This window comes from Pagrus pagrus, assembly GCF_965226575.1.
Source record: "Pagrus pagrus genome assembly, chromosome: 21".
In the NCBI taxonomy this organism is placed as follows: Eukaryota; Metazoa; Chordata; class Actinopteri; order Spariformes; family Sparidae; genus Pagrus; species Pagrus pagrus.
The window spans coordinates 14,665,896-14,687,350 of record NC_140208.1 but is presented as its reverse complement, the minus strand read 5'-3'; the positions used below and the strand labels follow the sequence as shown (position 1 = coordinate 14,687,350).

Below are 21,455 nucleotides of genomic sequence, written 5' to 3'. Positions count from 1 at the left end.
CCTCCGAAGACAGTGACTGACATATTTGTTTTTTAAAAAATGAAACAGAAAAAGCAGAGTAGTACAAATGGCTCTTGTCAGCCGCATAATAGAAGTTGGCTAAAATGAGAATAAATGACCCACGTCGCCAAACACACGACTTTATTAAAGGTTTCACTAACTACACACTCACTCTCTTCTCCCATTCACAGACAAAACTGTTTTATATGAAAAATTAGGGCCACTGAAAAAAAAATTAAGTTCTGCTTTTTTTTCTCAGATTTCTGACTTGTATGACCTTTCTGAGAATAACATTTGAATCAGAATTCTGAAAAACAAAAAGTCAGACCTCAATTTGTATTTGTTTTAACAGTGGCTTAACCCTCCTCTGTAGTTTTAAATATCATATATTTGCTAAATAAAAAAGAAGTGATCCACTTAAAATGTTGAATAAGAAATATTGGCTAAATGATGAGATTGCTCTTGTCTCCAGCAGGAGATTTGGATGGCAGTGGTAGAATATCTGTGTGCCAAACACTCACAAATACATTCTGACTGCTGAGTCATGTCCAGCGGCATCTTTTGCACTGGTGATCCTCTGGCTCGGAGCAGCAGCTGTCGTAGTCGCTGCTGGGGGGAGTCGGAGGGCAGTGGCAAGTGCATGGTGACATTTGACAGGGGCACTGGTACGAGACAGTGTCAGGAAGTGGACTGGTGCATGGGCTCGGGGAGGCGCAGGCACTCAGGGTGGACACCGGGCTGGGGCTGGGGCTGGGGCTGGGGCTGGGGCTGCGGCTCGACAGCAGGCTCATCTCCTCGGGGAAGTCCTCAGGCGGGTCCCTGTGCTGCTCTGAGGCTTCAGGGCTGCTGCTGCTGAGGGTGAAGACCCAGCCCAGCTGTATCTGGAGGACGGTGCGCAGCCCTGGCGGCAGCTCTACAGTGTTGAGTACGTCCGGGCTGCTGGGCAACATTTGGCGGAGCCGGGCACAGCAAAGGTACTGCAGGGAGGTGGGTGTGTAGCAGGCACGGATCACCTTCATACTGCTTTTGGCTGCTGTGGAGCACACCATTGGGTAGAACTTCTTGTTCTGCAGCCTCGTAGCGGCAACGCCTGTTGTAACAAGACGATAACAACATGAGTAAATTGTGTTTCATGTAGCTAACAAAACCTGCTTGAATTACAGAGAAACACGCACCTATGCAGTGCCGATTCTTGTAGAAGGTCAGGGTGCCGTGCCAGGTGTCCAGGTGCACTCCAATGATGGAGCCTTGGCCAAACCGAGAGGAGAACTTTACTTTGTCCCCTTTGTGCTGGAGGTGACCTTTAAACAGATATAGATGGGTTTTCTACTATGTAAAAGTACTCCTACTTATCCCACTACTTCTCCTGAAAAAGTATTCTTGGGTGACAAATTATCATACATTACATTAGTAGATGGAGTGGGGAGGTTGGTGTGGACTTTGACCTTTTTAACTCTCAAGACCTTTTACATGCACAAGAACCTATATAACACCCTGAAGGTAAGGAAAGAACTGAAAAAGCAGAATAGGTCTCCTTTAAATACTGTGTTTGAATGTATATATTTATTGTTATTATTAATTTTTAATTACTAAAATATTTTGCATATGTACAACCATCTATTTTATTATTATTTACCCTGTATTATATTTTTTTGTGTGTTAAATGTGTTAAATTTTAAAAGCTTATCGTTACATCTGAGAGATGACTTGTAACTTCAGCTGTCAAATGAATGTAATGTAAAAAGTGCTTCCCTATAAAATTCAGTGGCACAGAAGTGAAAAGTTCCTAACCTGTGTATGAGAGCCCCCAGCTGTCCTCATCGTGGCCCAGCAGGCTGCCAAAGCTGTATTTAAACTTCTCCAGGTTCACCTCCGAAGTTCCAATTCCCACCATCTACACCAGGGAAACATCAAAAGCGAGACCAAACCAAATAACCAACAATGAGAGTTTGCAATGATCATTACATCCATTATACCGAACAGAGACTTAAAGACATTTTAATGCGCGTTTTAGGCCACAGCAGCCAATATAACACCCACCATATCAGTTCCATAGACAGGCGAGGTCATCTTGACCTCCCAGAAGTGTTGACCGTCAGCGAGCTCCTTGGTGCCGCGGATGGCCGCTGTGCCGCAGCTGTAGTCCGAGTGAAAGCTCACCTTCCTGTTGTCACAGCTGAGGAAGGCTCCGGAGGACTTGAAGTGATCGTCCCACTCCCAGTCAAAACCTGAGCACATGAACACACAAACAGCCGTATTAGCTGGATAGCTTAGATTACATGATTTCTTATTTGTAACCTATTTCTTGGGTCATTTCTGTGATCTGCTTTACTGAATTTGAATGAGACACTGCTCAATATGCAACTATGCTCACAAAAGCCAATTATAGTACATGTAATATAATTTCCTAATACTGCCAAGGCCTTGTATTCGTCTGCAGAGCTTGTGCCATGTTATAGTGTAACCTGCTGTGTTCACATGCTACATGACTGTCTTCGTCAGCTTTCGCTCACCCTGATCCTCCTCCCCACAGAGGCAGTCGTCGGAGGTGACACCGAAGCCCGGGCTGAGCTCCTCCTCTCGGCCACACTCGCAGAAAGACTCCCCTATCACCGGCACCGTGTTGGGCGAGGCCACCACCTCAGATACGGCCTGAGAGCTCGGCAGGTAATCCACCTCGGACTCCAGGTCGCTCAGCTGGTTGACAGAAACGGCACAGACAGCATCTTGTAAGTCCACAGACGTGGCCATGGTCCAGGGTCAAATTAGATCCAGTGGAGAGGATTTATTCAATGTCTGCTCAGTTGTAAAAATCTACAACCTTTCTGTGTTCCGCTGAGCCTAATGAGAGCCATATCGCCCATCTGACATGTTTAACAAGATGGCTTTTTCCCTAAATGCTGCCCCAGCTTCCCATTGGTAAGGGAGGTCATGTGTGTGAGCAAGTAAAATTAGACCCCTTCCAAAAATACTGAGCCTCCTCCTCTTCCCTTTGGAGACCTGACCATGTCTTACACACAGCCATTTCAGAATGGGGACAGTCCCAGTGGAAAACTACTGATACATCCTACACGTGGCCATACCTTTTCTTTAGATTGAACTACTTCTTTCTCCAGCCATACAATACATACACTCCATCTGAATCTCCCACTCCTTTGCTCCACTTTTCCCTCGTTCTTAGCAGCAAAAACCCAGGTGTCTCACCTGTGTCGCTGTCTGGCCTTCCCATTCCTCCTTGTCCTGTGTCTGGATCACTGCCATGGCATCTGTCTCCTGCCGTGTCTCGCTCCAGGCCAGATGCCGAGCCCGGCCGTTCCTGCCTCTTCTCAGCATGGCGGCTCTGTGGACAGCAGACCCGGCGCCTTACAACCAGCTGGCATACGTGCAGTAGGTCTTGTGCTTGGTATTTGTGTCAAGTAAGGTCAGTGTTGGACTCCTGGTTCACAGCTTGTTTACTTTACTATTGAGGTCAGATTATTTTTTGAACAGTCATACCGTGTCCGATTTCTCTTTTTCTAAAACTAGCAGGCTATATTTGAGGAAGAGAGACAGAAATAAGTTGTCCTATTTAACACCGATTGAGCTGCACACAGGTATCTCAAATGAATGACAAATATCCTTAAAGAGGCACTACTCAGAATTTTTATATTTACAATATTAATGAGGTAATAATAGAAACTCATAAATATTTACCTGTTCCATAACTGAATAAACAAGCTGTTCTCAGAGGAAAATAAGGTCCCCAGTACACTGCTTGAAGCTAGAAAGGTGGCAGGGTCCGCCAAATATGAACAAAGTGAAACAGTATGAAATTGTGTTGTCCTTTAAGGTCAGTTTGTTTATTCGGTTTATTCAGTAATGAAAACAAATTGAATCAACTAAGGTCTTTCTCTTCTCATTAAAATGTCTTCCCCAAAACTACATAGTGCACCTTTAAGCAAAGATCAGAGTATAAATACATGTTGTCTGCATGTCTAGCATTATTGGAAGATGGTATCTTTTATGGTTTGACTGAAGACTTTTAGGGTGCAATGTTTTTTTTTCTCCTTAAAATGGACTAACAGTTAAAGTCCTTGTATTTCCAACTTACTGTGAGGCTTTATCAGAAAAATGTGACCTATCTTGTTGGACAACTAAAAGCAGGTCAGTCAAAAGTATGAATGGCCAACATTCAATATAGGCTTTTCTCTGTTCGACAGTGTTTTTCACTAACCTTTCCTCACCTAACAAGGGTGGTTCTCAAACATTTTCACATCAACCACCCCTCAAACTGACACAAATTAGACTAAATGTGATTAGAGTTTGTCCCCAGTCTGATTACATTTGTGCTTTTAGATTTTTTCTGTTATTAAACACAAGACATTATGTTACTGAAAGATGGAGTAATAATGAAAACAATTATTTGCTGGGAACCCCTGGAAACTCCTAAAGGACCACAGGGGGTCCCGAGACCCCACGTTGAGAACCACTGCCTCACAGCTCTTAATGTCAGTGTAAAGCTGCGAACATTCCTGTGAGGAAACACGTCTGTCCACCTATGGACTGTTCTCTCCTGCCTGTTTCCACCTGCCCCATATGCCTCACAGTTGGCCGCAGGAGGTGTTTCCATGCACTCGTTTAACCTTTTTAACCCAACCCTCTGCTCTACCAGTGTGGCAGCATGTCTGTCATGTCTGTCATTGTATTGTGAGGTCACCTAACCTCACAATACAATGTGTACCAATCATAAATTTAAGATTATAACATCCATGTGTTTACACTCCTGCTATTACTGACTGTCACACCTTCCTACATGATTATCCGACCCTTTCATTCACTGTGTAAGACTAGTTTGGATGTTATTCTGCTGGAATGGAACTGGATTTTAAGGATTCTGTAATAAAACTTCAACTTTCTGCATATATGACACCAAAAGCTACCGCTTTAAAGGTGCAGTACGTAGCTTTGGGGGAGAAATTTTGAATCAGAGGACTGATTTTTTCTGAATAAACAAACTAAATTAAACAAACTCTCTACATTTTTATGACTGAATAAACAAACTGACCTTAAAGGACAACACAGTTTCATACTTTGTTCATAGTGTTCATAGTTTGCATTATTACCACATTAATATTGTTTGAATTTCTTCTCCAAAACTACATAGTCAGTGTCAGTGTGTAGCTGCAAACATCCCCGTGAGGAAACACATCTATTCACCTAAAGACTGTTCTCTGCCTGTTGCCACCTGCCCCATATGCCCCACAGTTGGCAGCAGGAGGTGTTTCCATGCACTTGTTTAATCTTTTTAACCCAACCCTCTGCTCTGCCACTGTGACAGCATGTCTGTCGGCAGACAGACACAGGCAAGGTCGGCTGACCTCACAATACAATGTGTGCCAATCACAAATTTATGGTTATAACATCCTTGTGTTTACACCCCTGCTATTACTGACCGTCACGCCTTCCTACATAATAATCTGACACGTTTATAAATTATGTTAGACAAGTTTGGAAGTAATTCTCGTAGAATGGAAGTGGGTTCTGTAGTAATGATTAAACTTCCTCCATGTGACTGTAAAGTTACCACTTTTAAAGGAACTTTTGGGGTTATTTAAGTCAAAGTTTCCTCCACTGTGACATGAGGAACAATTACATTGTAACAGAGTGAACCAGGATTGTTTCCTATAAAGACTAAACAGTCAGTGAAGTTGATGCAACTCCAATGACGAGATCATTTTGTATTCACACAGTCGGAAGTTAAGACAAGCATAATTCTTAGTGGGACATTTTTGGTAACTTCAACCTCCTGTCTGTGATTTATGACCTCAAATCAGGGAGCTCCAGATTGATTGATGAAAAACAGAACTGAACAATGTTTGTAATGATTACTGACTGTGAATGTGGTAAACAGTTCAAAACAATCAATACCCTCAGTGTCAGTGTTTTGTTTTTCTAAAATGTATTGCTGTTTTTAGAGTTAACAGAGTTAAAAAGAAAAAATATATAGCATATGTACCTCAACCTGATAGCATGTCTAAGTTAACACAGCAGCTGGTGACTGCTTTGCAAGCAGGTGCAGGAGATAACTGCCAATGATTTAGATTAGTTAGTCTGGAGCCATAGTCTCACTTTAATTGGTCCTTACCCTACATACTGTACAGGCATCATCTGGACAACCCAGCCAAGACAAACTACAGCACCGGTGCTCTGATCGATATGATATCAATGCAGCAGGACTGTGACACTGACATGATTGAGAATTTATAATTCACATTAAATCACTGTCCAGACTTTCTATTGAAATACACCAGAACATCAAGCTTTCCTTTCTTTATGATCCATTTCGGACACATTACTACACAGATCAGTGTACTTAGACTATCTGTCATTTTTCCAAGTCATTCTTGACAATAGCATCAGTTGAATGTTTAAATCTGAGCAGACAGTGTATGTGTATTAAGCAAATGTAACACTACAGCTGGTGTTTTGTTGTATCTTCATGTTAAAACTCAATCTGCCACAGAATGAGTATGAATGTCTGAATCCAAGCAGCAGTTGTGCTCTTACCTTACAGTGGTCTTCCTATACACCGTCTTGCAGTGGCTCATTTGAACGCTGGTGTGTCTCTATGTCCGACTGTGTAAACAGGTGCAGTTTGCACTCTGGCCCACTTCTCTGCAAGCTGGACGTAAACATTACTTCTCCACGCCCTTGTCGCGTTCTTATTGGATGAGGCGTGCGTGGAGGAGGGGTTTATGTAAATGTGTGTAGTTACCTTTACCTCTGAGTATCTACGGTGCAAGTGTGTGGTCTGCTGATTTGATAACACTAAGAGGGGAATGCCCACCATGTAGCCTATTTAAAAGCAGATATAAAAACAATTCTATATGATTTTTTATGTATTTATAATGAATCTGGGAACATTTGGTAAACAAGATGCAGTAAAATAGCTTTATGTGTAGATATAAAGACATGTCTGGAGCCAGGTGTTCATCTTTCGCACAGGTCGTTGTTTTCCAAGTTAAAAGACATCTAAATCGCACATGAAAATCCAAAATATGCCATAAATAGACCGTTCGTGTTGCAATTGAAAGCACCACGGTGCGCACTGGCAGCCTATTGGCGGCGTTAGAATAGAGGCGGGACTTAAGTGTAAAAGGCGCTGTGTGATTGGCTAGGTGGCACGTGACGATTAGCGGAAGTAGCAGATCCCGGTGCTGTGTGCATGGTTTAATCCTTACATCCAAAATATGGAAGCAAATAATGGTAGGAGCAAGTTATCGGACATTGAAAGTTCATTAGGAGGTTACGTCCTTACTTGTAGCTCTTTCGGCAGTACACCGAACTGTATCTTAGTTCTTTAGAGATGGCAGTTGTCAAAAACTGATGCGTGTTTCATAATAGTTACCAATTTATAATTTAGCTAACTGGCTAGCGGATGCTAATAACATTTACGCGTACGTTTTAAATATTCAGCTCTGTCAAAATGTCGACGCTGACCGAGAGTTGTTGTCTATGTGAAAAAAGCTATTACATAAATAATAATGTTAAAGATTATCCCAAAGGAACTCTCACCGACTTATGTTGAACTTGTGAACTCGGGTGATGAAATGTGTCACCAGTATCTAACTGCGACATCTCCTTCTGACCCCATTTTTCGGATTATTTGACAGTTCAGTTTACCAGCTCTCGTTACAGCAGTGTCGTAATTAACTGACATTTGAACCTGTCACGTATCTGCTGCTCATGCTGCCGAACTGACCCATTTTTTCTCCTTTTCATGTAAGACGGGAGCTTGTCCCAGGTCCGGCATGTTGTGTTGGTCCTGTCAGGGAAAGGAGGAGTGGGCAAGAGCACCATCACCACAGAGTTAGCACTGGCTCTCAGGCATGCTGGCAAAAAGGTGAGTTCAAAGACCAGCAGTGTGTTTGTGTATCAGAATACAGGGTGACTATCAGGACATGCTGATATGTTGTTATTCTATTTAGAAAACACAGAGGAGCTGTTAAAGAGACTATATATTGTAATGATGCATATTCAAGTGCAGCACTACACATATTATGTATTAAGTAGTCCACATGGTGGTGTTGCTGATGTGTTCATCAGGTTGGCATCCTGGACGTTGACCTGTGTGGACCCAGTATCCCCCGCATGCTGAGCATTGGCAGGCCTGACGTGCACCAGTGTGACTCAGGATGGGTGCCTGTCTACACGGACGCTGAGAAGACCCTCGCCCTGATGTCCATCGGCTTCCTGCTGGAGGACCCAGATGAAGCAGTGGTGTGGAGGGGGCCCAAAAAAAATGGTATGCTAGACATGTCATTGGGTCACAGCACTTTTGGAGTCCTGTTTTGACTGTAATGGTTGTTTTTTTGAAGGAATTACACCAACAAAATATTATAAACAAGCATTGTGAGACACACAAATCCATGTGCTGCATGTTTTGCACTTGAACTCACCTTCTTCTCTACATTATCCTCTCCATCTCTGATTTTCCTGTCCTACAGCTTTGATTGGCCAGTTCGTGTCAGACGTAGCATGGGGAGAGCTGGATGTGCTGCTGGTGGACACGCCACCAGGGACGTCTGATGAGCATTTGGCGGTACTGGAGAACCTTAAAAAACACAGCCGAGTGGATGGAGCCGTTTTGGTCACCACACCGCAGGTACCTGACAAAATGGAAACCCTACAGTCCATAGTAGGAGCAAGGAGACTACATAAATCGTATAGGTGACATCGTAGGGGAAGGTTAACACTGACAAATAAATCACTAAATTTAGCTTTGGCTGTTTACCTTTTCAGTCATACACAATATTATGGACCCTGCACGTGTGTTTAACGCAAAGTGACCGGCACTGTGGCTCAATTGTGTAGTTCACTACTACTATAATGCTCATTCCTGCCATCTTTATTCCTAGAGAGCTGCTCATTCCTGCCATCTTTATACCTAGAAAGCTGCTCATTCCTGCCATCTTTATTCCTGGAAAGCTACCAAAGTAATGACATTTTTTCAACAAATGTGGGTTTTCTGGTCATGTTTTGGCTACAGGCAGTATCCACAGGGGATGTGAGGAGGGAGATCACCTTCTGCAAGAAGACAGGCGTCCGGATCCTGGGAATCGTAGAGAACATGAGCGGCTTTGTTTGTCCTCACTGCTCAGTACGTAAACTTTCATACAATTGTGTGGAGAATTCAGATGTGAAATACTAATAACTTCTCATGAAATTACATTAATGTGCATTCAAGCATGACAGACACTGAAGGATATAAAGGTCATCTGCAAATCAGTTGATGCAGTGTCAGTTATATATTTACCAAATACATTAATTCTTTAATTAAAGTTCAGTGTAGTCAGAGTGTATCCATTTTAACAAATCTTCTCCCTTTTCAGGAGTGCAGCAATATATTCTCGAAGGGAGGCGGTGAAGAGTTGGCCAAGCTGACTGGATCAATATTCCTGGGTAAGATCAGTAGGATTGAATTACATGTAATGTGAGCTTCCAGCCACAAGGTGTCACAACACACTGCGATTGCACATCTCTCCTCACCCTCCATTCATGATTTAGGAGGCATTTTACATCACTGCCATGCTGCTAAAATGGTCGATCCAGTTTTCAGTGGCAGCATCGGGTTTAAAATACCTCGGTGAAAGCATGATACATGATCATCAATAATTCTTGGTCAAATGATTAGATCATTTAACGTTTTCCCTCAGCGGTTATCCGCTTTGTGTGCTGATCAATCTCTTGAGTAATGATGCAGCTAATTCAGCTTAGCCCGTGGCACTGAGACAGCAGCTGTGTGTGACAGTGCTGCATAGCTTTAGCCAGGCACGTATCTGATCAGACATGCCCTTTAACATCCACTTGATTCTCACAATTAATTATAATTAATTTGAACATTAGTTGAGTTTTTCTTTCAGGTATAAGGTGGCTGTGGATCATTTATCAGGTGTGGTATTAATTGGTTCAGGTTAGATCAGTAATCATGATCATTTCTTATTCATTTCAGGCTCTGTGCCCTTGGATCCTCTGCTCAGCACCAGTATAGAGGAGGGCAAAGACTTCATACAGTCATTTCCTGACAGTGCCACCTTCAGCGCCATCAGCAGTATATCTCAGACTCTGCTCGAAAGCCTACAAACCACATGAGACATGAATTTATTTGCTCTGAATTCTGGATTGCGTTCACATTTTAGTACACAGGCTCTGTGAAATGCACAGTATAATGCCAGAAATATCAATGATTGTGCAAATGTAACAGTCTCTTTGTTGCATTATTGTCCTGTACAGTTAAACATTATATTAAACTATTTCCGATTATCTTGTTTTATATGTTATTTTTACAAGAAAAATCCAATCTGCCAACAGTACAATGCAGGCTATGTCTGCTGTTATCTTTTCAGTGCAGCAGTTGCAACTCTTGAGGGTGTTCACCACAGTGCAACGATTACCGCAGAGTGAAACAGGAAGTACACTATAAACACCAGCTAAGCAAAATCCAACACATTACTTTGAAATTAATAAAAAATGACAAGTCAAGCTGCCTGTAAAAGATTTTGATTGTGTCACAGCAAAATAAACAGCACTGAAAACACTACATCTTGTGTGTTTGGAAGCCAGTCAAATCTAAGTTGGAATCTTCTTTAATTCGATTGTGACACACACGTCGACACATCAGGATAACTTCAATACCAGTGGTAATACAGGATCGTAAGATTGGCGCTTCAGTAAATGCATCAGCAGCAGTTCCATTTTCAGAAAACAAACTCCAGATCAAATCGGGCCGGTCCTGGCATGAAACTAGGCCAAGCTTGAGCACTAATCTCACTAGATTCCTGCTGCACGCTACGAACGATACCATCAAGTCTTCATGTGTCATTTAAACTTGATTTTTTTCCCCCCCCTTTCTTTTCTTTGGATGAATTACATGACATTAAAGTTGCTTTTGATCTGGATTAAATCTTCTGAAACTAGCCTGCTCTTCAGCTTCATATCCAACAGCAACAAGACACTGAAACCCATGCAGGATTTTAATGGCTGGAATGTGAAAGAGATGAAGTACAGCCACAGATGAGAGGAGGAGGGGGAGGTGAATAAGATGGAGAGGAGATGAGATTTGGAAATTACACTTGTGAGACCCATCACGGGGCACACACACCTTTAATGCAAACAGCAGTACTACAGGAAAAACACTGAAGTTTTGAGAATGTTTGCGTAATGATTAGAATACAGCTACACACACAAAACTCCCACTTCACCAGCAACATACTAAAGGCAATCTTAATTATTAAACCAAGAATTACATCCAGAGGAATTCCAACCACTTATCACAATTACCCCACAGTGCATTAAATCTATCTATATAGATATTTATATGTCTGTATATATATGTATAATATATCCTGGGGGAATTAAAGACTTTTGCTGCATTAAACAGTTCAATGAACAATTTCTTATAAATAAAATCAGTGGAAAAAAATCGTAAGTCCATATACATTTCTCTTTACAAATAGATCCTCGAGATTAATGCAGAAATTGTGTCAACTCCCAAGTTGATACGGGAGGAGAGGAAGCTGTGCGGCCCTTTGGTCAGCTCTCTAAGACCACAGGCCAGGCTGCCTCAGCTGGCCTCAAGGCCTGAAATAAGTGGAGGGAAAAAAGGAATCTTCATCATACAACTGTTTTGAAACACACACACACAAGACAGACAAATCACTACATTGCGCATTTACAAGTTGACTATCAAATTGGGACGACTGTACACATTGTTGAGATAAGACCATATTTATGGGGCCATTTTAAATCATTTTTTCCCCGCCTTCACTTCTTTCATCTTGTGTGGCAGAAATTTTTACAATTTTTTCCCCGTTTTACACTTTTTCCTCCAGCAGCAACATAAAGGACAGATCTTGTAGTGGAGATGTTTTGGGTGTTTATTTCGTGGACAGGATGAGGGCGACGATGAGCCCGTAGAGACCCAAGACCTCAGCGAAAATCAAAATGAGGATCATGCCCACAAAAAGCCTTGGCTGTTGAGCTGTGCCCCTCACGCCTGCGTCGCCTACAATGCCGATTGCAAAGCCTGCTGCCAGCCCGCTGAGGCCCACGCTCAGCCCAGCCCCCAGATAGAGGAAACTCCTGAAAACACAGAGACAGGTGTCAGTACAAGGGACAATTACTAGATAACTGAGTAATATGGGTCACCAACTTAAGTGACTGAGTACATTTTAACTATACATGTCTGTATGCATTGTGCAAGTGGTTTTCCATATAATTGGACTGTGGTAAAACTTCCTACCCTACAAGATTTTAAACTGACCCACAAGAAGAATGACTATGTACGCAAGAGTTACAGTGAATTCATCACAGATGTGCTCATATTCTTTAATAACCTGTAAGATTATAAAAGGATTTAAGGCTGTTGTTACTCTATCTTTATTGTGCCTCTGTGCCTTTAAACTCTGTTATTGTATTGTAAGTCACGTGGCTGTATTGGGAGACAAATTCCTTCTTTAGACAGCAATTCTACTCCTGTAGTGTCGTCTATACCACAGACCAGTGTAAACATGGGAACTATGTCCTGAGTATGTGCAGAGGTGTAATAAAAATGAAACTGCAGTCAGGTTTCTTAAACTTTACTGTGTTCACTGTAATATGTAACATGTCATTCAGAGCAACAGTTCAATGTGTTTTGATAGTTAACGATTAATGGATCTGGTGAAGCAATATCAGGGTGGTGGCTTAGCAGGAAGAACTCACTGAAGGTTTTGGTCTCTTCTGGGGCTTTGTTGATAATAAGGTTCACCAGTGTCTTTGCAGTTATGTTGAGGCTTATGCCAAGCCTAACAAGTGGCAGGGCTATATCATTAGTACTTTAGAGATGATTAAATAAGGCTTTTCTACTTAATTTAGCCACAGAATAAAACATGAAATGTAGACAATCAAATGTCTGATGATTGATCAGCTGAACTCACTTGTAAAGGGGGACCTTCTCTGAGATGTTGTTGGCAATCAGCACTGCTACTACCAGGCCGTAGATGGCTATAATACCCGCCATGACGACGGGGATGATTGACTTCATGATGAGCTCCGGCCTCATCACAGACATGGCGGCGATGCCTGTACCGCTCTTGGCTGTGCCATAGGCTGCTCCCAAGGCTGGTGGGGAAGAGACAGAAGATAACCTTGTTAGTTAAATAAACATAGAAAGCATACTAGAATAGACACACTACAAGGCACGTTACAATAGGCTGTCCGACTGACGAGAGAAACCAAAGGCCACAGCTGAATAATGAAGCAGAAGTGAAATAAGAGATGCAACAACTGTTACAGTTTCTGTTCCCCTTAAAAATCCAACCTGGCTCCACTTGGGGAATTTTGCTTGTGTCAAGGGGAAATAATTGATCAGTTCTTGACGCAGACTCTATGCGACCAAAAAACAGCTTTGTGTGTCTTTTTGTCTCATCTCCTCAAACTGCTCCAGTCCCAGTAATTTCAGAATTGACTCTGGCAGACAGCTGCAGAGTTGTAGATCACTCTCTGAATGAAAAAAAAAGCCTCATTAGGCCTAAAGCACAGAGGGAACTGCTGACATCATTAGGGAAGCAGGATACCACATCTCCTGAGACGGCATCAGAACAAGATGGGCACCAGGAGGGGGACTAGCAGTACAAACTCATGCAACATCTGCTGTGTGCTATCTCCAGTCCACACTAGTCTCTGGCTAACATCACTGTCATGTGATGGGGAAGGAGGAGAACAAAAAGCTTCATCAGCATGTCAGCTCCGTTGGGCTGTGACGCTGAGGAGAAAGCACAGTGCTACCTGCGTCACACACATAAATCAAGTCTGACTGCAGGAGGAGAGTAAAACTGAAAATCAAAGATCACACCCTGTTCTAAAATTAGAAACCATATTTAACCAAATACAGAACAGCAACTAGGCCTACAAGTTTAGGAAACCTGAAATTTACGGTAACATTGTTCAACATGGTGATCAGGTTATGACTTGCCATGAATAAACAATTAAGCGCCCATATTTGCTTAAATCTCTTTCCTCAGCCATCGTGTGAACCAACCTCGCATTCTCCACCAAATTAGTCTGAGGGTAGATAACGACTGACTGGAGCTTCATCTGATTGGCCAAATGGTGTAAATGCATTGAGAACTGACAAATATTTATTTTTTCAGGGCCAATCAATAACGATCAAGGGGGCGATTAACCTATATTGGGACCCAGTACATATTTGGCTAAAATGAGGATCTTAGTGTCAAAATGTAGAAAAACAGTAATGATCGCCACTAAGTAAAATCTTTGTTTTCAATTTCCAGCTACTTTATACTTTCACTCCTCTAAATTTGTTTGATAAATTTAGTTATTAATTACTTTGCAGATTCAGATTATTCAATGTTGATAGGCTATTAATTGTGACATATAACCAATCAGATAGTGTTGTATGTGGGATATGAGTGGTGTAACAGAGTGGTGACTACAGACAGAGAGAGGATGCTTCATCAGAGCCAAAGTAGTGTAATTTATTAATTTAAAATCAGACACAAAAAACACGGATATTGATTATGGGAAAAAATGCAGAATATCGGCCTCTATGAAAGGTCTATCCCTACAATGCATGGTCCGTGTATCCAGGGCGCCATCTGATAGGTCAAATGTTTGATTACTTCATTCGAATGCATGGTGTGTGTAAATAAAATTATTTTTCCTCATTCATCGCGGGTTAGGGTTTTCAGGCAGTCTTTTGTGATGGGATTTTTCTGCATGTTCATATCACAATGACAATGAAAATACAATTCAGCACAGATTATTCATATGGTTTTAACATCAATATCTGCCCCAAGGAGATTAACAATATGCAATAGGGAATCAAAATGGAAGAAACCACAGGAAGTGCAAGAAAGAAGGGAATCCTCTTCCCTGAAGGACAGACTAGCAATAGATGTCATATTTGCCGAACAGACTAACAAGAGAGTATTAAGCAATATCCAACAAAGGCTGGTTTGGCAAGTTGTTCTCACACATGTGTGTGTTAATGTGAACAGGTTTATTTCCTCGTCTGCAGCAAAAGCAAGGCAAAGTGAAAGCTCAGAGTCAACACCGACCACAGCATAGCATCTGATGTATTGGTTCGTACATACTGTGGCAGTTCTTCCTCTATCCAGCAGTATTAAACACACTTTTGCATGTGATTAATTCTAGAAGAGTTGAAGTCATTTCTATAGCTATCTGTCTTCTGAGGCTTCTCTACTGCATTGACAAAACATGTCATAGATCAAACCTGCTTGTGTGTTATTTGTGAACAGTAGCTGATTGGAGACATTACAGTTAAGTCAGTAAAACTTATGTAACAGGGTGAAACATCAACTATATTGCAAAGCACTTAAATAAAAACTAGGACCTTTCACAGTAGTTATCTTGCCTCCTCCTAGCCAACATACTGACAATGATTAAATGTGAAAAGCCTCTTGAGATATCATCTTGGGAGACAGCCTTGTGCATACAGCCCGAGGTGCCCTGCCCTGCGTTTTCTCATTTCTTGGGACAATGTGTTGGAGCTAGCCTGAAGACAGTTCTGGTCAACTCCAACACTAGCTGTGAGGCTTTCTGGCAAATGGATCAAGGAGATAGACAGAAGATGACGTGGTCCAATCTTCAAATGTGCACATGGCAGCCAGCCACGTCCCCCAACTACTTGGAATGATCTATCACTAGACTGATGCTATCAATACAAGGTTAAATCACTCCTGGATATCTACAGAGATGTGTCTGAGTATATCTGGGCACTATTTTCCATGCCAACACACGAGTGCCAAATGCTTTGCTGGTGGACTAAATCTTCAAATCTAACAAACTATATGGTACATCCCATGAAACAAGCGGACTTACACATGCATGAGGAAGGAAACACAACCTTCCCTTAGCAGTTCAACATAAAAACTGACCAAGATGAACAAACCTCGTCATTTAGCGATACAAAACACTGTTGGGACATTATTCTGGAAACACCTAAGCCCTCTTCTGAGCAGCTGTCTCTTTCAGCCATCCATAAACAACCAGCGTAATATGTTACCGTCAGTAACGTTATCCTCCGACTCAGACTTGCTAAGCTTGGCCTCACTGAGGTGTGACAGGTGAGGGTTGATAGAGAAACACTGTAGTCCTCAAACATCATTATTCTGTCCTGACGATTAAAGGTTTGATGTGTGACGGGACGGCGTCTGCAGCGGTGTGCAGGCACAACCTCTGGGTTTTAATCCTAATCCCCTCAGCTTAGGTAGAGTGCTTTTTTCCCCCCTTTTCTTTTTTCCTCCCTGCAGAATATTGGATGTATGGGATGCCCTTGTGACGTCTTGTGATGTCAGAGCAGGAGGTGCCTCCAGCCACGGTTGATCCTGCATGCAATATGCCCACGCAATAGACAGCAGATTGGCCTGCTCCTAACAGCGTGTAAATGGGGAAGCACTGGTTTTCAGGAACGAAAGAGAAAAATCATGAAGGTCGTAGTAAAAACGCTTTCCTGTCTTACACAACTGCAGCCCCCACTGTGTAAAAAATGAGGCGGCATGCAGAAATTATGGAGACTCGCTGACCAGTCTATTGCATCAGAATCCGAGGGATGTCTAGAGCACATAGCTGCCATCACCAATAAGACCTTTCTATTGAAGAGTGTGTGCTCAAGAAAGACTACGGAATGTGAACCAAAGGTCAAGCAAATGAAAGCACTATTGATTAATGAATGAAATAACTAGTTACTGGGCTATCCTATTTAAAACATACAAACCCTGCTGCACAATAAACTAGAGAAGGCAGATGATGCAGAGCAAGAGTTTTTTCCAGATGTGAAGCAAACATTTAGCTTACATTATAGTCAGATTTATCAGTCATGTCAGTTACTTAAAATAAAAGTGGGCCTTAAACTTATCATTTTATCATTGTGATACTGCTGGCAGAGAGGAAAGTGTGAGATACAGACTGTTGAGGTGTAGTGAAAGGGGTGGGGGAAACAGACCAGTGGGAGTGTTCTTGTCTCATGGATAATGGCATCTTGTGAGTGTCACCTGTTCTGAGCCAGGCATCACTGAGGAAAGTCCCCACTACAGACCACTAAAACAATGCAACATCACCTGACACCAGAAGATCTGTCATTCAGATGAAATTTTGATCTACCCACTTGGCTTGTGAATTTGTCATCATTTTTGATATCTTACAGAATGAATTTGGATTAAACCCACCCAAATATGACAGATTTATTACAAATGACAATTAAGAATGACATTAGCATTAATAGTCCTGTACACTAAGGTGGCTAACATCTCAGAAGCACAAGCTACAATGACTCCACAAAACACTGAAAGATCACTTTAAGCTGATGTCTGAATCATCAAGTGTCCCCGTCCATCCCACCACTACCACATCCCTGCTTTGTGCCAGCATGATCCCCTCCCTACTAGCTAATTCCCCAGCTGTCACTCGTTCACCACCACAGACTAGTACTACTGCTAGCTTCAGGGGCCCCCCACCACCACGCTGCCCTTGCCCATCATTACAAATTAAACCTGAGCTATGACAAGACCAGGGATGGCTTCAGCATCCAGCTGCTTCTCATTTCCGGGTAGGGCTGGCCTATGTAATGGCAATACTTTAAAACAGCAGTTACTAGGTCAGATTTTCTCTAAGAAATTCCTGAATTACTTGAAATATGCAGCTGAAAATTTTTCATGACATTTCTCATCACCATACAGCCCAGTGTGATCTGTTGAAAGATGTGTTAAAACATCCCTTAGCTTTCAACAATGTAATGGGCATGTGGATTTAAATGTTTATGATAAAACAAAAGAAAAGGTGGGGACATAATACAAGATTGTGTTCTGTCAGAAAAAGACCTAATACATTTCCAAGGTTTTACAAATTGTATTTCACTAGTGTAATGTGCCTCAAACCTATAAACACCATTCACCACAATAAATGAGCTGCATTTGCAAAAAGCCCCAAGCTACTGTGGGTCAAAGCCCTCTGTAACATGTTCAATTACTGGTATGTTGATTTCCTATTTGAGTTGCACTCATCCCACCAGTGACCCAAGTCACATGGGGGCCTTTGCTGATGATAAGCAAACCACTGGCATATGATGTAGCTCTTGTCATGGATTAAGGAAAGAGAAACACTTAAATAGGAAAGAATCCATAAAACTAGCATGACCAATTATAAAACAAGCCAGTCTCAGAGTTCACTTTCTGTGCCACTTCACAAACACTGATATTAACAGTGGTGTCACACCCTTCATCTTTTCTCAAAATAAGCAATATTGTTTTTAAAGACTCACTGATAACTGATTAACTTTGCATTTAGTTTAACATTTCACAGGCACAGTATTACAAGATGGCAATTCCAAGTCAGAAGTCTCATCATGTGATAATCATGTGACCTTGTGTCATTCCTGTGAGCAATAAGGAAGTTAACCAGCTGATCCTTGTTTCCAATGGTCATTTGAGTTTTAAGGAAAAGCTGCTTCAGCTCGAGATAGCTTGCATTATGTTAGATGTGGCCTTTTCAGTTTGACAGTTGGCAATTTTTTGCAGACAAGCAGTTTCGTCAGTTTACGCAAGACGACGTCAATTCAATTATTCAGTGTCATTGGTTACTGGTATCTACTTGCAAGCTACAATAAATAATTCCGTCTAACCCTCATCCCCTATTGCTTTTAAAATCCATCAACCCCGCAAGTAATAGTGAGGCATCTTGCAGAAATGATGGAAATCAGCTAAACGTATATACCTCCTGCTAACTGCAAGCTAACACGCAGGAAACTGTACAAGGAACAAATGGCATACATTTTCAAACCTTTATAATGGCTGTAAACCAATTAGTACTTCTTCATTATGACCGACACCATTTCTTATCAGTTAGCATTATTCCCTGTTTTGTCCTTTTCCAGATAAAGCATACAGCGAACTTGACTAAACTGAGCTAACGTCAAAGCTAACTTATGTAGTCGTCATCAGCTAGCGTAGCTAACTAGTCTTGACTAGTCTTTGCTGTCTGTAGTTGAAGCAGAAAGGCTAGCAGTGACAGCTGTATTAACTAACTAGTACTAACTAACCATTGCCATGTTAAAAATGAACTAAAGTCGGTGGCTGCCCTAACTAGCTTTTAAGTCTGAATAAATGACAGCTCAAGATTAGCATTGCGACGTTAACGTTAGCAAGGCTAGCAGATGGCTTTTACAAGTGAGCTTCCTGAGACGCACCGTGGTTGACTATTCAAAGCAGTCTGGTGGGAAATCGCGTAAATGCAAAGGGGGTTAGCAGAAAATGCACACAGAGACATAATGTAACTGACAGATAGCTTAAATACGAAAGGTGATAATTGTGTGATAATTACCGCTGAACACCATCGCCGCAGAGGCACCCATCACTGCGAAGAACGGAGAGTATTCGGGGGCTTCGGCCGACATTCTTTCTCACACAGTATAAAAATAAACTAAATATACAAAATTAAATATTAATGTCGACTCAAAAATCGCACTTCGCGAAACCTATCAAAGGCCACAGGCTTGAAATGTAAAAGCGACTACACCAGGAACCGTCTGACTACCTAACTAGCAGTGTAAACGGGATAGTCACGACTCTTCTGATAAATACCCGGCGCAGCAGTACAAAATGGCGAAGCGGAAAATATCACCTGACTGGCCGTACGGATAAAACCTATCATCGACTGGGTGTGGGGGGCGCACTAAAACAAAGTTCGTTAATGATATACCGTGTCACACAGCCCGTGTGTGAAACAAGAAATGTGGTTTTTAAAATGATGACTGACTTATTCCGTAAAAAGAAACCATTTTATGTTTATACATTTTTTTCCTTTATTTTTGAAGGTCACCCCTATCACGCATCACTTTGGTGTGCTCCGCTGCAGGCTTCCCCTTTGATATCTACGCATTCACCCTTCAAAAGCAGGAGGGTGATGGGGATGTGCAGGAGGGTGTGGAGACACTGCCAATCTAAACAAAAAATGTTTTTCTTACATTATTTCATCCAAGGAAAGAAAAACAAGAAAATAATATTTTTTTCCCCCAAAGTGACTTATTACATTATGTAATGAATTAGACTGTGTAATTTGAGTGTCAGGCTCCAAGAGGACCCTACATCTGATTTAAGTGGCCTCTCCAAGAAACTGAAATTCCTAATGTTGCACATGTTCAACCACATTTCTGCATTTTGCACCAGGACTCTACCATGCTGCAGAGGGTGGTTTACAGTCAGCTGTGATATGCAGCAACGTGGAGCGTGAGAGTGAGAGAATTTGAGGCTGAGTGTGTACGTTTGAGTGTGTATGTGGTGGGGGGAGGGAACCGAGAATCCCCCATTCCACTGTATAGCTCCCAGCAAGCAGCAGGCTCACAGCTCCAGAAAGAGGAGGGGTCGAGGGAGCTAGGACACCATGGGAGAGGAGTGTGTGTGTGGGTGAGTCAGAGCGAGCTTGTGCACTACCCATGCCACCTCCTCCTCATCCTCCATCCATCCCTCCATCCTGCTCCCTCTGCATTGCCTGGTCTAGTCAGCACCAGAGCAGGACCCCTCCCCCCATAAGCCCCTTCACTCACGATGCAATTTCTCCACCAGCATCACAGGCCTCCTTCCTTTCAAACCCTCTTACTCCGGCCGCCAAACGCAAGGTTGCTTTATGCAAGGAGAATAGATCGTTTCGAGGCAGGGATGATGTGTGTGCGCAGTGATGCACTGATAACAAAAAGGTCACAATAAATGAGATGATTGTCACTTTGTTGTCTCTTGCTCAGCCCGACTGACGGAACACTTAGGTGGATATGGATGTAGCCTTTCTGTAGGGGTTGGATTATGATGTTCCTGCCTACAGACATTTGCAACCAGCTCTTTTGACAACATGCAGTAATATGATCTCTCATGTACCTATACATTGTTTCCTGTTTGTTTTGGGTGGATGGACACGGGTTAGGCAGACGCTCTTGTCCTTGAGTGGCACTGATCAATGGGTTGTTAAAGGTAGCGGATAAGAGCATGACATTCACCGTTTTTACACTTAGTTTGTTATATAGATTCTTGTGCATGTAAAAAGGTCTTGGAAGTTAAAAAACGGGAGCTTCTCTCTCCCATGGTGCTCCCGAAGTGGCTAAAACGTGTTGTCAGTAGTCCCGCCTTTAATTCAGTGACTTCATGACATCACACTATGTCACCATGTCACACATTTGCATTTTTTTAGCCTTTATTCATGGTAGAAGTAAAGCTAACTGGAAGCTGAAAATATGACAGAGCAGTGCTGGCTCAGGCGTGTGTGGGCTGACCAATCAGAGCAGACTAGGCTTTTCAGGAGGGGGGCCTAGATACACAGGCAAACGTGTTGACGTAATTCTAGATCTAGATCTTTGCATGCTTCTGTTACTTTGATAGACCCATCAGACCAGGATGCAGTTCAAGTCTGTG

The 21,455-nt window shown here is 42.3% G+C and overlaps 3 protein-coding genes across 4 annotated transcripts; 1 reads left to right on the top strand and 2 right to left on the bottom strand.

The window, feature by feature from the left end:
* Window positions 1-127: 127 nt before the first annotated feature.
* On the bottom strand, window positions 128-6,650 carry spsb3b (splA/ryanodine receptor domain and SOCS box containing 3b). Its single transcript, XM_084342441.1, has 7 exons — window positions 6,547-6,650; window positions 3,205-3,340; window positions 2,514-2,697; window positions 2,041-2,228; window positions 1,792-1,894; window positions 1,176-1,301; window positions 128-1,090 (listed from the first exon to the last, which is right to left on the bottom strand). Exons 1-7 carry the CDS (start codon window positions 6,585-6,587, stop codon window positions 543-545), a joined length of 1,326 nt encoding a protein of 441 aa, XP_084198567.1. The 5' UTR covers window positions 6,588-6,650; the 3' UTR covers window positions 128-542.
* A 507-nt stretch (window positions 6,651-7,157) lies between these two features.
* On the top strand, window positions 7,158-10,302 carry nubp2 (nucleotide binding protein 2 (MinD homolog, E. coli)). Of its 2 annotated transcripts, none has more exons than XM_084341686.1 (7): window positions 7,158-7,245; window positions 7,767-7,882; window positions 8,086-8,284; window positions 8,487-8,644; window positions 9,029-9,139; window positions 9,372-9,441; window positions 9,992-10,302. In XM_084341686.1, the coding sequence occupies exons 1-7, from the start codon at window positions 7,230-7,232 to the stop codon at window positions 10,129-10,131; spliced, it is 810 nt and encodes a 269-aa protein (XP_084197812.1). In that variant the 5' UTR covers window positions 7,158-7,229; the 3' UTR covers window positions 10,132-10,302. The 2 variants fall into 2 exon arrangements, with proteins under 2 accessions (XP_084197812.1, XP_084197811.1); XM_084341685.1 differs by lacking the exon at window positions 7,158-7,245 and adding an exon at window positions 7,403-7,436.
* A 307-nt stretch (window positions 10,303-10,609) lies between these two features.
* Window positions 10,610-19,590, bottom strand: atp6v0cb (ATPase H+ transporting V0 subunit cb). Its single transcript, XM_084341687.1, has 3 exons — window positions 19,378-19,590; window positions 12,957-13,140; window positions 10,610-12,120 (listed from the first exon to the last, which is right to left on the bottom strand). Exons 1-3 carry the CDS (start codon window positions 19,448-19,450, stop codon window positions 11,916-11,918), a joined length of 462 nt encoding a protein of 153 aa, XP_084197813.1. The 5' UTR covers window positions 19,451-19,590; the 3' UTR covers window positions 10,610-11,915.
* Between the last annotated feature and the right edge of the window lie 1,865 nt (window positions 19,591-21,455).